Source organism: Pithys albifrons, chromosome 9, assembly GCF_047495875.1.
Source record: "Pithys albifrons albifrons isolate INPA30051 chromosome 9, PitAlb_v1, whole genome shotgun sequence".
Lineage (NCBI taxonomy): Eukaryota > Metazoa > Chordata > Aves > Passeriformes > Thamnophilidae > Pithys > Pithys albifrons.
Window position 1 is genome coordinate 17,176,129 of NC_092466.1, and position 15,249 is coordinate 17,191,377.

The 15,249-nt window shown below is 39.7% G+C and overlaps 1 protein-coding gene across 11 annotated transcripts in view; it reads left to right on the forward strand.

Annotated features, from left to right (window-relative positions):
* Positions 1-8,782, forward strand: part of KIF11 (kinesin family member 11) — a 33,343-nt gene extending 24,561 nt beyond the window's left edge. For 7 of the 11 annotated variants that reach the window (XM_071564305.1, XM_071564308.1, XM_071564314.1 and 4 more), the window contains one exon: positions 138-4,634. In XM_071564305.1, coding sequence (XP_071420406.1) covers positions 138-260 — 123 coding nt within the window. In that variant the 3' untranslated portion in view covers positions 261-4,634. The other 4 variants (XM_071564313.1, XM_071564312.1, XM_071564311.1 and 1 more) reach the window with 4 other exon arrangements.
* Positions 8,783-15,249: the final 6,467 nt, after the last annotated feature.

Consider the following 15,249-nt stretch of genomic DNA (forward strand, 5'->3'; position numbering starts at 1 on the left):
AGTATGTTAGGAATCTTCTTCAGGAGTTCTACCAACTCTTTTTTTTCTCAGAACACTATGTACTGCATTGTCCATGAGCAAGAAGTCTTTAATTTCTTTGTGTTCTCTTAACACCGGATATTCTCTTTAAATCCCAGCAAAGAAGAAGTCATAAAAAGGGTAAAGAGAACAAATCTGCAGCTACAGTGGAGAACAAAATGGAGGATACGACTGAAGAGATTCTTTACAAATCTAAGCATCCTTTAAGATTGCTGAACTAAGATAATCTACTGCAGATCCCTGTTTTTAAATATTTCTGTCTCATTGTCTTACTGAGCCCATAACTTTTTGGTTATTCTGTCTCTCTCTGTAGTGGTCTATTGATGCAAAATTGAATCAAAAGATTGGCCTGCTAGATGCCATACCTTTGTCCCACTTTTATATGCTGTAGCTTGCAAAGTATTAAGGAAAAAACCCTGCAGATTATGGTGCTGTTGTGTTAAATATAATTCTATGTTGTCAAGTAAGATATCATTTTCTCAGTAGATTTAAAACACCAAAAAGGGATGTGGAAATATGCTTTGTCAGCATTATCCACTACCATTTCATACAGGAGTTAACTGTAAGTAAGTGTTCTGGTTTTGTACCTGCTTTTTAATCCAGTTCCTCTTTTAACTGTGATACTTCAAATAAATTTTTATATGTGGAAAACAAACATAAACACCTCAGTCAGTGAAACAAACCTGACTTTCTTATATGGCCAGGTTTAATTTAGCTAAAACATTAGCAACTCTATCTTAAATATTGTCCTGTCAGAAAAGGATTGTTCTCTTCTTTGTTTCATAGTAGACAATACCTTTATTTCAGTGCCTCTTCACTCTATGAGAGCTAATTACATTGCTGAGTCTTGGGTTTGGTTTTTTTTTTGTTTGAACCCTGCTGTTCTTATCCTTCTCTTAATCTGCCACTATCAGATGGTGGCTGGGATACAATGTCTACCAGAGCTTATGTATCATAAACTGGCAGCTTTTTTATTTGTGAGATCTAGATACTTTAACATTAAAACATGCAAACTTGGTTACAAATGCTGCTTCTATGTTGTATAATAATAGGGAATTTCTAGTAATTGCCAGTAGCACTTGACCAGCTGCTCTCTTCATGCTTCTTACATGGAAATTTGAAGAAAACTTCAAGTTACAATGTGCTAAAGAAGTAGATGAATAGGATTATGGTGGGAGTAGGGAGAGATGCTGGAAGGAAACTGTTACTTACATTGAAGCATAGTTCTTAGATAATGATCCACACGATTTAAGAGATTGTTCACTTTTCTGTACCCAGCTTGCAGGCTGAAGTTGATGGCAGGCTTAAGTTACTTCAAACAGGTGGTCCATGTATTTGTCTGTGAGCAAGTACACCTTGGACACCATTCATACAGCACACTGCAGTCCTGCTGTTAAAAACAGAAAGACATCATTTCAAGTATGCCCTTCCACTGATTCTCTGAACTTAACATGAGTCACACTAGTATTGAGTTGTGTCTGCCTTGTTTGTGAAGACTGGCCATGATGGAATGGCCTAAACCAGAGGGGAGAGGCTTATGCAAGCCTTTCAACCTACCACATTTTCCTGTGGAGTTCACAGGATTGGTGTGAACTGGCATAGCCAGTACCTAAGCAGGGTTGCCTTACACAGACTCATGCCAGAGTCTGTGCTTCCTGTCTTTATGCTCCGTGAATGTGTCTCCTTTGGCTGTGTGGTTCCACAGGGTCCAGGCACAGGCTGCTCTCCTTAACAGCTGTCTGTCAGGTGCTGCCTACTTGCTTTCTCTTCTTCTAAAGCTGCCCCCAGAGTCCTGTTGTCTTCTGTTTGCAATACTGGCAACGATCTGCCGATCATTGTTTCTTTGGCCCAGGAATCCAGAGGTCACACCAGAAAGCTGAGTTTGATGAAAAATCCAGATGCAGAACTGTGTCCTGGCCTCTGTCTGTGCCTCCTCTCCCACTAGATGGCCCTAATACTAAAGGTTGGTCTGAGCTCAGGCACTGACTGCTAACCAGGGCTTCAAAATATGGGTTATTGCCAAGCTTTTTGTCAAGCATCTGTTGAAAGAACATGTTTCAAAGACTAATCTCGAATTTATGCTTTCATACAGAGAAATCCATATTCAAGCTTTGGTAAAGGGTTTTATGAAGACCCGTGCTTGTGAAAAAGATGATCCAATGTATGCCTTGAGCTTTGGCAGCGCCAATAGACGCTTGGTAGCCCAATTCTTCTCCTGGCCTGCTCTCCAGGTTCCCACCACGTTTGTCATTGCCCAAAGCAGAAAGCAATGCTTACTTATTTTGGTATATTGTATGATTATGATACAAGGAGAAAAGGAGGGTAGGAAAAATAAAGCAGGAACTGTTTCTTGTATGCAGTCAGTGGAATTGTGGGTCTAATCCAGAGGGGAGAAAGTGGCATGGTCCAGGCTAGTTTACACGGGAGTTTGACTTTATCCTGGTATAAGGCATCCTTTACAAGTAGGGTATGAAGCCATTGGCATAGAGTAATTAGCAAGGTCATATCCTGACTAACTTAATCTTGCTGAGCATGAAGAAGAGTTGTAGTGACAGGCTGTAGCATTATGGCCATGTTCTAATTAACCTGATGAGTGTTTTTTGGATTAGATTAGTAGCTAAGTGAGACAGCTTTTGATTTGACCAAACACTTAGAATGAATGCAATGTGGGGAAATGAAATAAGGAAAAATGTGCTGAGCTGCGTATAAAGGGAAATGCAGAGAGAGCAATAAGAGGGCCACAAGAAGCACAGATTAGAGTCACCAGCTTGCTTTTCAAGTGGAAAAATGAGCAGTCAGGAGGAAATGGAGGAAAGAAACTTCCTGCTTCCTCATGGAAACTGAGGAGCTGGAACACTTGCTGCATCAGAGTTTTTGGGGAATGCAATGTTTATTTGAAGAGAGAGAAAACTAAGCTCACTGTCTGCTATTGATGGCTGCCTTTATTTTGGGTATCAAACAATTGCATGAGGCTACAGAAGAGTGAGGAGAAGGGCATAGTTGCTAGACTGCTTTTCTTTTTTCTGTTAGGTGGCAGTCACTGTTGCAATTAGCTCTTAAATGGGCAGAGGAAACAAGAGGAAACCTTTAACTCTTCAGTGTGATAAAATTAAAAATTAAAGCTAGGAAGAGCTGGAAAAGTCAGGGTTAACATTCCTTTTCCATAAAAAAGAGATTGAAGGGGGGAAAAAAGGAAGAGTTCTAATGTTTGAAAGCATTAAAAACAGAAAAATAAGTATACATACTAACTATGTATTTTAAAATATTTACATTTTAAGCAAGTATTTACAGCTATTTGACCAGTCTTTTTTAACTTTCCCTGTTGCTAATGACTATGGCAGAAGGCAATACTCTGTAAACTGCATGCCCACCCATGCAGTTACTTTATAAAGTTGAAGAGGAATAAATCATGCTAGGCCTTGCATTAGTAGGCTTTAAGTGATATAGGTACTATAGGTGAGATACAGACCACCTAGCAAAGTAGGCTGTTCTAGTAGGTTGAACACAAACTTCATCCACAGCAGCGTTGCTATGTAGCTCAGCCCTGAAAATATTAGAGTACAAGCACAGTGAGTGCAGCAGAGTGAACATTTAAATCTCTATGTTAGAACACTTCTAAAATCATTGTCTCCCTAGAAAAGGGAGGGCCTAGCTACCAAACATGTTATAGTTACCCAAGTGCTCTTCGGACAGATAAAAGGAGCAAGTGCTTGGTCTAGCAGTCTCCTGCCAGGGAAGAAGTTAGAATCAAGCTGCCATTTTTATATGAGGTCTGAGAATGGTTCTGTATTTCCAGCTTTCTAAAACTATGACATGATTCAGTTTTCCGGTGGCACAGAGTTAAATTTTGTCAAATAATGGAGATATGGAGATTAACTGGATTGCTTTCTTTTTCTCCAAAATAGTAAACCCATATAAATATTCCTTTGACTTCCTTAGTTGTATTGAAATGCTTTTATGACTCTTGGTCTGTTCATAACATAAACATTGTAATTCCAAGAATGAGGCACAGTGACTAAAACTTTGAACTTGACTAATGCATTTCCTTTCTTAAAAATTATCAAATAAAGGGATGAAATAAGCAGAAATATTGCATGAAAGTACATTAGATTTTTCCAGAGTTTTCCATTCATGTTAACATATATATAGTTTTACTATAATTTTTTCTGACAATGTCCAGAGCACTGAAGCTACTATGTGAAGATATTTTATGTGATAAAAAATTGTATTTTCATCATAAGTTAATTTCTTTTTTTTCCTAATTAACATTAAAGTTGTATAAAGTGAAAAATAACAATTAGCAGGAAAGAATATGTTCTTTTAGTACTTTTAAAACAAATCAAGTATGTGGTAAGACAATTCTCTTCCTTCTCAGCCGTTCCAGTCTTGCTAATTCTGCTAGTCACTTGATTTATAGTAAAGTAGTAAGATGAAGGATCAGAATCTCCATTTTCAAAGTACACACTGAGTTGATAATGATGCTTAAAAGCCAAAAAACCAATTTAAGGCCCTATTCAGTCTCTATGGCCTAAAGATTTCACGGTATTTGGGAGGCTTTGTCTAGGCAAGCCTGAAAGTTGTTTTCATCCCCAGTCCTGTGTGTTCTTTCACAGGTACGTCCAGCATACCTGCTTCCCCTGCCTTGTAAAATGACTTTGGGCTCTTTCAGAATAGGTAAGATGTTACTGTTTTGCTGTTGAGAGGCTAGACCCAATGTCAGCTGAAGCTGGCACTGATTGCAGTGGCTCCTGTATTGTGCCAGTGTCCTCAGGCATAATGTGTATCACAGGAGGGAAGACCAGTGGATGACACAGATATCCCCTGACTTCTACTACATAACTTCATGATGAATCTGACCACCACTGCTCCCACTTTGGAAGTAAAACTTGTAAACATGTTTCTAATGGAGTAAATTCCAGTTTGGGGGGGTTGGGTGTTGGGGGGGAAGTTGTTGTGGTGTTTTTGTTTGTTTGGGCTTCTTTTTTTTCAACAGAAAAAAAATCCGTCATATATAGATTGGGGAACTTGGTTTTTCACATTTCAGTTAGATTCCCCTAACACTCAAACTAAAACCTAAGTGGCGTTGTCATTGTGTTCAGAAGGTAAAGGAAACACAGAAGTGAATCACTTATCATTTGTTATGGCCACCATCTTCTATGACTTAATTAATTTCAAAACCATTCAGCTGCAGATACATATATAAGTTGTAATAATTCAATAATGATAGGCACCAAAATTTTGTTCATTCGCTCTAACAGTTTATTTTAGGAAACTCAGTCCAGCATGATGAACCTTGAATATACAGATTAATGCAAGGAAGGAAATTTTATGATGTCTGTTAGTTAATATAGAAGCCAATCTTATTAATCATGGATTTACAGAGGGCTGTTTTATTAGATGTTCACCATAGCTTATGTTGACAATTGATTTTCATTATAGGACAACTAAATTTATTATTTGGAAAAAGATAAAGATAATTAAATTGACTTTATAAAGGTTACTATAATAAATGTTAGTACCTGTGAATAGCAAACAAAATTGCCTTAGCAGCAAAAATTCAGTTAAGTGATAGGTATGTTCTTTCTATTACAGTTAATAGTCCTGGAACATTTTAAGCCTTCATTTTATTTTCCACAGTTTACACCTACTGCTGTGGAAAACTGTTTGAGTGGAAGCCTCACTTTCAGTTTATTTTCTTTAAAATAAAAAGGATCAAAACATTTTTAATGCTGTAGAAGAAAAACAAAACAAAGTAATGCATTAAATGCAAATGTATTATGCAATGGAGTTTTGTCCTGTCATTTCTCATTCAGACTATGTTGAAGATGATGTTGGATATACAATAAAATCTGACCCCTAGGGAGTTTTAATAATTAAAAAGAGTAATTATTAAGGAAGTTAATTTGGACCTTGAGAAAATGAGATCACTTGGAACATATTTAATCTTTTTTAATTGTATTGTTTTTATGATATGTGTCTCTCCATCCCTTAATACCCTCTATCCATCTAGGTGCAATCTTTTGAATATGTGGAAGAATACAGCAAATGTTACTGACCTTGGAAAAGCACCTGAAGTAATATCTTTAAACCTAGTGACAGTACATTCCTGAGCTTTGACAATGTGGGAACTGTGCACTGCAAATGTGGTTCTATCAGTATGCTCACAGTATATGTGATATTAATCTTTGGTTTCTAGTTCTAATTGGCCACAATGTTACAGGCTTGTAACTTGTTATTGCTCCTGTGGCGTTTTGGACCTGTAATGAAAGTAAAGATGGAGTACTTGAGGAAGATGTTTTAAACTGTGGAGACTGAGTTTTTGAGGAGTTGAAATGTTTTTTAACGAAATACAGTTGGCAGTAGGATCTTTGTATTATTAGAGCTAATTGTGGTTAGTTCTTTGATGGCTTTGCAGCTTGTGGAAAGAAGCATTAGCTAGATGTCAAGAGTATGGATGAAGTGAACAGCACATCACCAGAAGTACAGTTTACCAGAGATGTCAGGCTGCTGGTTGCTGGGCTGCAACATAGCTGCTGACCCAGTGTGTCTGTTATTTTCAGTTTATAACATTGCAAATTGGCTTAGTGCCTAGAGCAAAAAACACTGAATTTTTTTGTAACTGCCACAGAAATCCAGACAAAAGTGAGTACCCACTCTGAGGGGAAGCAAGAAGGATGTGAGCACATGAGTTCTGGCAATTCACGCTGCCATGCTTTCATGGCTGCCTACCTGGCCTGCCAACAAAAGCTGCTGTCAATGCACAGCCTATGGCACTCTTCCTATGCCACCACAGTTTGGAGCTGCAATTATTTCCACTTGTGTTATTCCACTTCTGTGCTAAGGGGCTCAGTCTTAAACCCATATATAGTTCTGTGTGACACAAGATGGAGTTTAAGCCTCACCACCTCTTCAACAGCCATGGCTGATTTTGATGGAGCTCAGAAGTCCAGGTGAAGCTTTGGTGGACATTGTCATCTTGTTATCAAGCCACCTCTTGGCCCCCAGTTTTCCTCCCAAAGCAACACATGGCCCAAATTCAGCCTACTTGTGTTTGTTCAGGCACCCATATGGAGGTACCTAAATCAGAACCTTGTCATACCCTGCTCTCTCCAACATTAGGGGGACAGACAGGAACCTCATAGGCTGATTTGTTGCTAGGTGCCCTGTGTGTTTCTCTCCATCCACTACATGAGAACTTAAGGAGGCAGTGATTTTAACTTGGATGCTACAAGCGCATAGCTGAATCTGGGATAAGCATCACTCCCTTTAAATTTTCCTATTGTGATTTTTTTTAACATTAAAGACATTTATTGAAACATAAAATACAGATGCCTTGGCTGAATTTTGATTCTTCACAGCTACCTCACGCTGTCCTGTTAGCCACCTTCAAGTCATCATAAATAGCACTTTCTGGTTCTCTGTTTGAGCATTTCTAGTGGAGGTGCTGAAGCCATTGCAAGAACCTGATAATGCCTGGTTTTAATACATTACTTAATCTGCTCAGGACTAAGCCAAGGCAGAATCATTCTTCAGGCAGTTTCCATTTTGATGTAGTATTTACTTTAAATGAAAGGCCATGATCCTGTTCAAAGACGTGATTTCCCCTCTCTCCTCTTCTGTCATTAGAGTCAGATAACAGGAAGAGACAGTAAGATAACTGCCACTTACTTGGATTTCGCTGAAGCTTTCAGGCAGAAATGGGGACGCCAGCCAGAGCCAAATCAATTCATTTGAATGATTTGCTGATTATCTGTGTTAGTTATTCCCTAATTATCTTGCCTGTTGTCCAGAACTACCTCTTTGCTTTTGGGCTTAGGTTAGCTGTTTATTTTAACCTATTATTTCTAGGGAATATTCATCCTGGGTAGTGCACCCCAGTCGGCAGATACCAGAATAATTAGCACTGGAAAAACTGAGAAGTGGTATTTTAATAACTGATTGACAGAAAAAAAGCTTGATCGTAGTTTTTCATGGGAACACCTTAACTTGTTAGTAAAACAGAGTTAATAAAAAAGTGGCCTTTTATAGCTCTTTTCAAGACTCTGGCTTGACTATCTGTTCCTCTGCTTTTGCATTATAATTCATGCTTAGGTTATGGACATTCCAAGAGTGCCCCATAAATACATACTGAACAGGGCAGTATGCGAATCATACCTGTAGAAAAATTTAATCTAAAAGACTGGTCATGGAGCAAGCGCACAGGCACAAACAGGCATGGATGTGTTACATGAAGTGCAGCAGCAGCACACTGTGGCAAAGGTAGGTGTCCAGGCCCCCCAGTTTCCAGTCCAGAGGTACTGAACCACAATATTTGCCCTTCCATCTGGCAGCACAGTGCTACTGTAGTCACTGCTGCATCCCTCGCTGGGAGCTTGCTCTCCATCCCAGTAGCACCCAGAAAAACAGAACGAGTGCTGCTCCTAACACTTTGCTTGAATGTTAGCTTTCCTTCCACAGACTCTACTGCCATACAAGATTATGAACTATAGTAAAGTTTATGAAAATTGAGTCAGTAACATTGAGATGCTTAAGTTGAAGTACTGTGTGATAGGGCTGGAATGGCAGGGGGCTAGTTTGTCAGATTGTTCAGTCTGACCTCCTTTCTATAAAACAAAGTATCTGAAATATTCTTCCAAGAAAATGTTCAGTACTTTGGGGCTTCTGGTGACAAAGAGAAAATGAGAACTGAATTTGATCTTGCATTGTCATTACTTTCCAAGTGAGGCAGGCCCTCAGCCAACAGACTGTTTTCTGGCTTTTGATATTATAATGTAGATAAACATATACAACTTTCTCAACAATAGAAATAAATCACTTCAGTCTATTCATTACCATGCCTGAGTGAATTTTTCTGCAGTAACTAAGGCAGTTACACACAGTCTGAGCTAATGCAGGAGACATTTGGAAACAAAGCTGTGACCAAAATGAGATATTGTCAATCTAAACGATGAAAGAAAGAAACCTCAATGACAAAGCAATACAGATGAAATCAGATTACATGTTTTGCCGCCAAACACACAGAACAAGAAATGAAAGCAACTCATGATACTATCAAAATTACGGGCCAGTTTTCCCTCCCTCATGAACTGGAGCAACTTGTGCAGCCTGTGGGGTGAGGCTGTCTGCCCAGACAACAGTGGCAGCCACAGGGCTAGGGCTCACTCATTTCTCACCAGCCTGCCCTCCTCTCCTTCCTCACCAGCCTGCCCTCATCTCATTTCTCACCAGCCTGCCATCCTTTCTCTTCTGTGTGTACCTCTACGGCTCTGCTCATTTTGCTTGTCACTCAGGATAAATTGAGAGGTCTGAGGAGAGACTGATAAACCAGCAATTACAGAGCAAAGTCAACAAGAAGAGATGGCACCATGTTGGCCAGTGGGAGCGTTTGTTCAGTGAGAGCTCCAGGAACAGATACAACTTTCACAGCACAGATAACAGGTTTCCTCTTGACATCAGTCCGCAACAAAGTTGATCCAACCTGTAATATCTGCAAAATCAAACTTTTGGCTGGGCCAATAAACCTAGCCATGCTGAAACCTTAAATACCCTGTTTAGTGGTATACTTTGCTGTAAACAACATGTAAAAATGTCAGCTAGATCAGATCTGATAAAAATGTCCAAAAAGGAATTCAGAAGTGTTGGAGTCAAGTTTTGGCTTAAAGATTATATTTTTTAACCTTAAAGGCACCTGTTGACATCTGTGCATCTCATTATAAAAGGAGCATTAGAGCTACTTTACTAGGACAGACCATTAACTCCAATGTCTTCTTCCTGCCAGTGACCAGAAGAGGCTACTGAGGGGAACCGTGTGAGAAACAGGCACTGGGAGAGAAATCCTTTCCTGCCTTCATCAAACAGCCCTGTTAGGGCTTCCTGAGCCAAATGCTGTGGAGCAAGCTACTATGTTTAATAGTCATCAATGTACCTATCCTCCATTAGTCTTTTCTTTTTCTGAACCCATTTGTACTTTTGGCATCCAGAGCTTCCCATGGCCACAAGTTCCACAATTTAATTATGCGCTGTGTGAAAAAGTACTTCCTTCTGTTTGTTTTAAACTTACTAGAACAGAATTACAGGATGCACAACAGAATTGCATGGGCAGACTTAAATGGGAAGATAATGCGAAACAATGGAAAATCAGTTTCAGCGCAGAGAACTGGAAACTGGCTTTGTTTTTGCTCTACTCTGACCACCAGTACAGGGTTAGTTAGTACTTCCTATCGCTCTTCTCCCTGTTATAAATAAGCCAATTTACCTGATTAGTGCAAAGAGTTAGAAAACAATTTGAGCTCCCTACAGAAATGACAGTTTGTCAGAAAGATCAGGTCCAACATCTTCCTTTTCTCTTAGGGTGGAAAACATGTGCTGACTGCTCTGCCGAGCAAGGAGGACCTCTGAATTTGAATTTTCTAGGTGGTGTGACAGTTAAAAATGTCAATATGATTTGGGGCTCTCATGGAGACACACCACAGGGAAAGAGCAAGTGAGTCTCTCTTCTTGGAACTGATGTGCGATAGCATCTGGAAAAGGTGAGCACAGTTCTCTGCAACTCGTTACCAGGAACTCAAGCTGGAGGAAGTTCAGAGAAGAAGAGCCAACTGTAGGTATATGCTTGGAAGAACTGGCTAATGAGAAAAAGTACAAAGAGCTGACAGCATACAGTTTACTAACCAATACCTAGGGAGTAAGATGACATAATAAGAGACAACTAATATTTAAAGTGTAAACTGCAGGAATGAGAGGAACTAGCTTATTGTGGGACAAGAGAGTAGCATAAGTAATGACAGGCTTAACAGAAAGAAAACGTAATAACAATACTTTGTCATACCCAGTTTTGCCCCACGTCTGGGTTTGACCTGGGCGTTCCAGGTCTCAACACATAATGTTTGCCAGGCACACACAAGTTATGATGTTCTCACCCAGCAGAGAGAAACGTGGGCACAAAAATGTCAGTGCTATTGCCTGCACTGTGAAGAGGGGCTTGAACCACCTACTAATGGCACAGGAAAAAGGCACAGTCAGTGCCATTGAAGTTATTGCTTGTATGTTCCAAAAGCAACAGAACTGTTCATGTCCCATTTGCACTACTGTCTGTGGCAATGTTGTCAGGACTCTGATTCAAGCGTTCTCTGAAGAAAGCACATCCCTGGGCCTAAGTGAAGGTGTAGGCAGATATGCAAAGACTGATCCTGTTTGGACTTTATCCATAGTCTTTGCGTATTCCTAAGAAACTATTCATGTCATGAAACCCACAGTGAAACTGTCATGTTCAGAGCCCATACGTGAACTAAATATGAAGAAAATGCAACATTAAAAATGCATTGGATTGCAACAGACTCAACTGTAGCAGAGTTTGAGGAGTGTGCACTGTGTGGCAGTCCTGGCAGCTTTCTGTGATTTTATGGTTATCTACAGCATCCTGACTCTTTAGGAATTTACCCTTGAGTGATACAGACAGAGGCTTTGGCAGGCTGTGGTGCCCTCTTCCAAACAAACCCATTTATCTATAGAACACACTTATCCTGGCTAACTGACTTTAACACACATTCTTACAGTTTAATATTTTACAAGTGTCAAATGGGTGCTATGAAGGCTGCTTAAAGAGCAATGTCATGTCTACCAATAGATTCAGTCCTGAGGGGAAATGCAACAAAATGTGAAAGAGACAAAACCAACAGAAAAACAGCTTGGGAAGCACAGAAACTGATGCTGTGAGGGCTCAGTTTAGGCAAAACTTAGTATTAAATTGCTTATTTATCTTCAAAAGTAGAGTGCTCTAACTTGACTCTGTAATCACAGTCTAAGTAAACCTACCTTTACTCATGGTCAGATTTTCAGTGAATCTGAGACTGTAGGAGACCTCCTTTCTTCAAGGACAAATCTCCTAGAAAGTTGTGTAATTGCAAAAGTCAAGAAGGGTTCACACAGTTCCTCCCAGATTGTCAGATGTTCTTCAAAGGATAAATGTGAGATTCAGTTTGAATTGATCATATTATATTAATCCCAAAACTTTAATTTGTGTTACATTTTAAGAAAACTAATGGAAATGTATGTATTTCCCAAAATCAGATTACATAAATTTGAAACACAACTACACAGAGAGCAGCATAGAATCCATTCTTCTAATGGAATGTATTTCTCCAGTTAATTTCCAGTACATGTTGGTAGTATTATACAAAGAACAATTTTGGTCAATTATGATTCTGTAATTAATGGGTATCCCACTATCTACAGTATCTCTGAAGTCTATGCTGGTGAGCAGTCTGCTTTCTGCATCTTCTTCCCAAGTATTATACATATCCAGCAAGTCTGAACAGATATTAAAAAGCCCATTTTTGTTCACATACTGATTATCTCTTTGGCTGTACCTTGATATGTGAAGAACCATGTGGATTGGCATGTGACTGATATGCATAACATTTCTCATTGCTCTTTGTATGAATGACCTCCACAAATTACACTGCCTGTTGCTGCCTTGGGGTCCTTGGAAGCAGGCACACTTTAGAATGGTGGGGATTCACCGACAGTGCTGGGGAAGGGGAGCCCCAGTGTGGTGCAGGATCCTTCTCCAGGCTTTTTGTGCATATGTCTGCTCCAGCAGATGGAGGTGCAGAAGTGTGGGCTGTAGATCTCCCTCTGGATTACTGTGCTAATTCAGCAGCTAAGCACAGATACAAGCTGTCCATCTACAAGGATGCAGCACTAAGCTCTAGGTGGCAGTCCAGCTGCCTCTTCTTAGCAGCTGTATATCACCTGTTTGTCTGCTGAGGATGCTATTCAGGCACCTATTTACATCTTTTTATATTAATTTTGCTGTAATGTTTTAGAGTAAGCATTTTAAAATAAACAAAGTATGGTTAGAGATCAAGATTTGGATTAGCATCTGTATCAGTTTGGGCTCTGATACCATGGTTTGACTTGAAGGAAGTATCTGGGCTATGGTTTAGATTCTGCAACACTAAAACTTCTATGTCTACGCCTACAGTTTCAGACCCCATTACTGGAATGACACGAGTTTATGAGATGGTCAAACTCAAGGCAGGATTGAGAAAAAGCTATTCTAAAGGTTAGTCAAACCTGGTTCTTGAAACAAGAAAAAACTGCAGTGTTTTGAATACAGATTTTAGATACATACAGATTTTACACCGGCATATTTATTTCATGTCAGCCATGATTTATTTTTTGTTTTGCTTTTACCAGGAGTAGTATAATGAGCACGACTGCCATCCCAGCATATATAGTCCCAGTTTCTATTCAGGACTAATTATATTTGGCACAAGGCACTTTGCTATGGGCCTGACTTCATGCCCATCAAGAGAACCATACTCTCAGCCTCACAAGCATTTTAACAGGTTTCCACAACCAGCACTGCTGACACAGAGGAGCAAAGCATATAGCTTTGCTACATACACAATAGCTCAACCAAGACAAATTTCCCAACCAGACTCCAGGGAAGAAAAATAAAAAGCCCCAAAAGGTTATGGAGTAATCTCATAGAGCATGAGAAAGCCTGAAGCTTTGCAAAAGCATTCCCCTTATTTCCAGACTGTGAAAGGACTTGAATAGTGACTTGCCTGACAGGCGATTATTGCTGGAGAGGGTGAATGAAACCAAATACAGCAGAGGCTAACTCAGAATGCTCACCTCTACCTTCCTCTGAGCCAGCTTGAGCTCAAATCATTTTAGACAGCCACCAGTGAATACAGTGCTTTCAGAACAGTACAAATAAAATAACTTTCCAGGTTGGATGGTAATTGCTCCTATATCCCACAAATTGAATGGAAGCCCTTATCCTTCACTTAGACTGGGGAAAGTATCCTGGTTTGCTTACCTCCCAAATAAGATGTTTCCTCTCCACTCCATAATAGCATTTTCAGGGCACAAACCTGAACAATTCAGAAGTCATTCCTTCTCAATTCTGCCCCAGGAGTAGGGCACATTGTGCAAAGGCCAGTTTAGCTTCACTTCCAGAGGATATAGCATTCTCCTGAGTCCCTGACACAAAGCAGAAGTCCTCAGCAGCAGGTGACAAATATTCTCTGCACAGTTGAAAGTGTCACTAGTGCTCTGGGACACAGATTCCACCACTATAAAGAAACTCTGCAGTGCAATCAGACCCAGCAGTAACTCTCCCAACACGCCTGGTGTGAATTAACAGAGTGTAATTGAAACAACGAAGTCCTCTGGAGTCAGAGAGTCGAGGCTGGGTACTGGTGACTGATGCTGCTGTTTTGTCAATTGATTCTGGGCTACACAGTTTCCACTATAGGGAGCCCTTAGCTCAAGGGCAGGAGTGAGAAGGGGAGATGTCTGCCTTAGGGAAAAACTATTCTTCCTTTCATTTCTGCCATGTAATACTGTATTTTATGAGATATTTCCATGTGCAAACATCAAGGCATATTCTGTCATTCTGTTAAGAAAATTACATGATTTGCCTATGGAAATCATCAGCTTCAATGGACTCCAAACCCATTACATGAGTTCTGAATTTGTCTCCAAGGCAATTCCCCCTCTAACCTTCTAGAGCCAATTCTACCCAAGTGCTTTGGCTTCTACCCATGAAAATAAAGCCTTTGAAGAGTTTCTGCACCTGAGAGTCTAGCAATCTTTTTTTTTTTCAGATGAGGACATCCATCCTTCTAACCCCACTGTTAAACAACCACTAATAGTTAGCTAGATGGTTATTGTAAGCTTCTATATTTGACTATTAACAGCAACTGCATGTGTGTATCTGCTCCGGATAAAACAAACCTATCCAGGGATTGATTTTATGATGTCAAAATGATAAAGTTTGCTAAAAAATGTAGAGTGAATGTGTAAGCTCTGGAAAACATTAACAAAAATAACTAAGTAACACTCCCTATTCATACCTAATTCCTACTGACATCAAATTTAGTTGTGTGTACTTTGGACCCAGTGGAACTGTTACCGTGAAAAATCTTGCTGCAAGAGTGTTCTTTAAAACAAGCAATATTTTGTATTCTGATTACCCTGTAAAAAAGAGAGGATGTTTTGTCATCACTGTAGTTTAGGCAGATTCTCCATTGTCTGGTATCTTGTTACAGTCATTTATATCAACACAGAGTGGGTGTACAGTAGCCAGCAGTCTGTGTTAGCAGCATTTTATATTGAGTTTGCACTTACGTAAATGATTGTGCAAGATGTGAGAGACAACCTAGCCCCTGGGAATTATATATGGTTTTGGGTGTA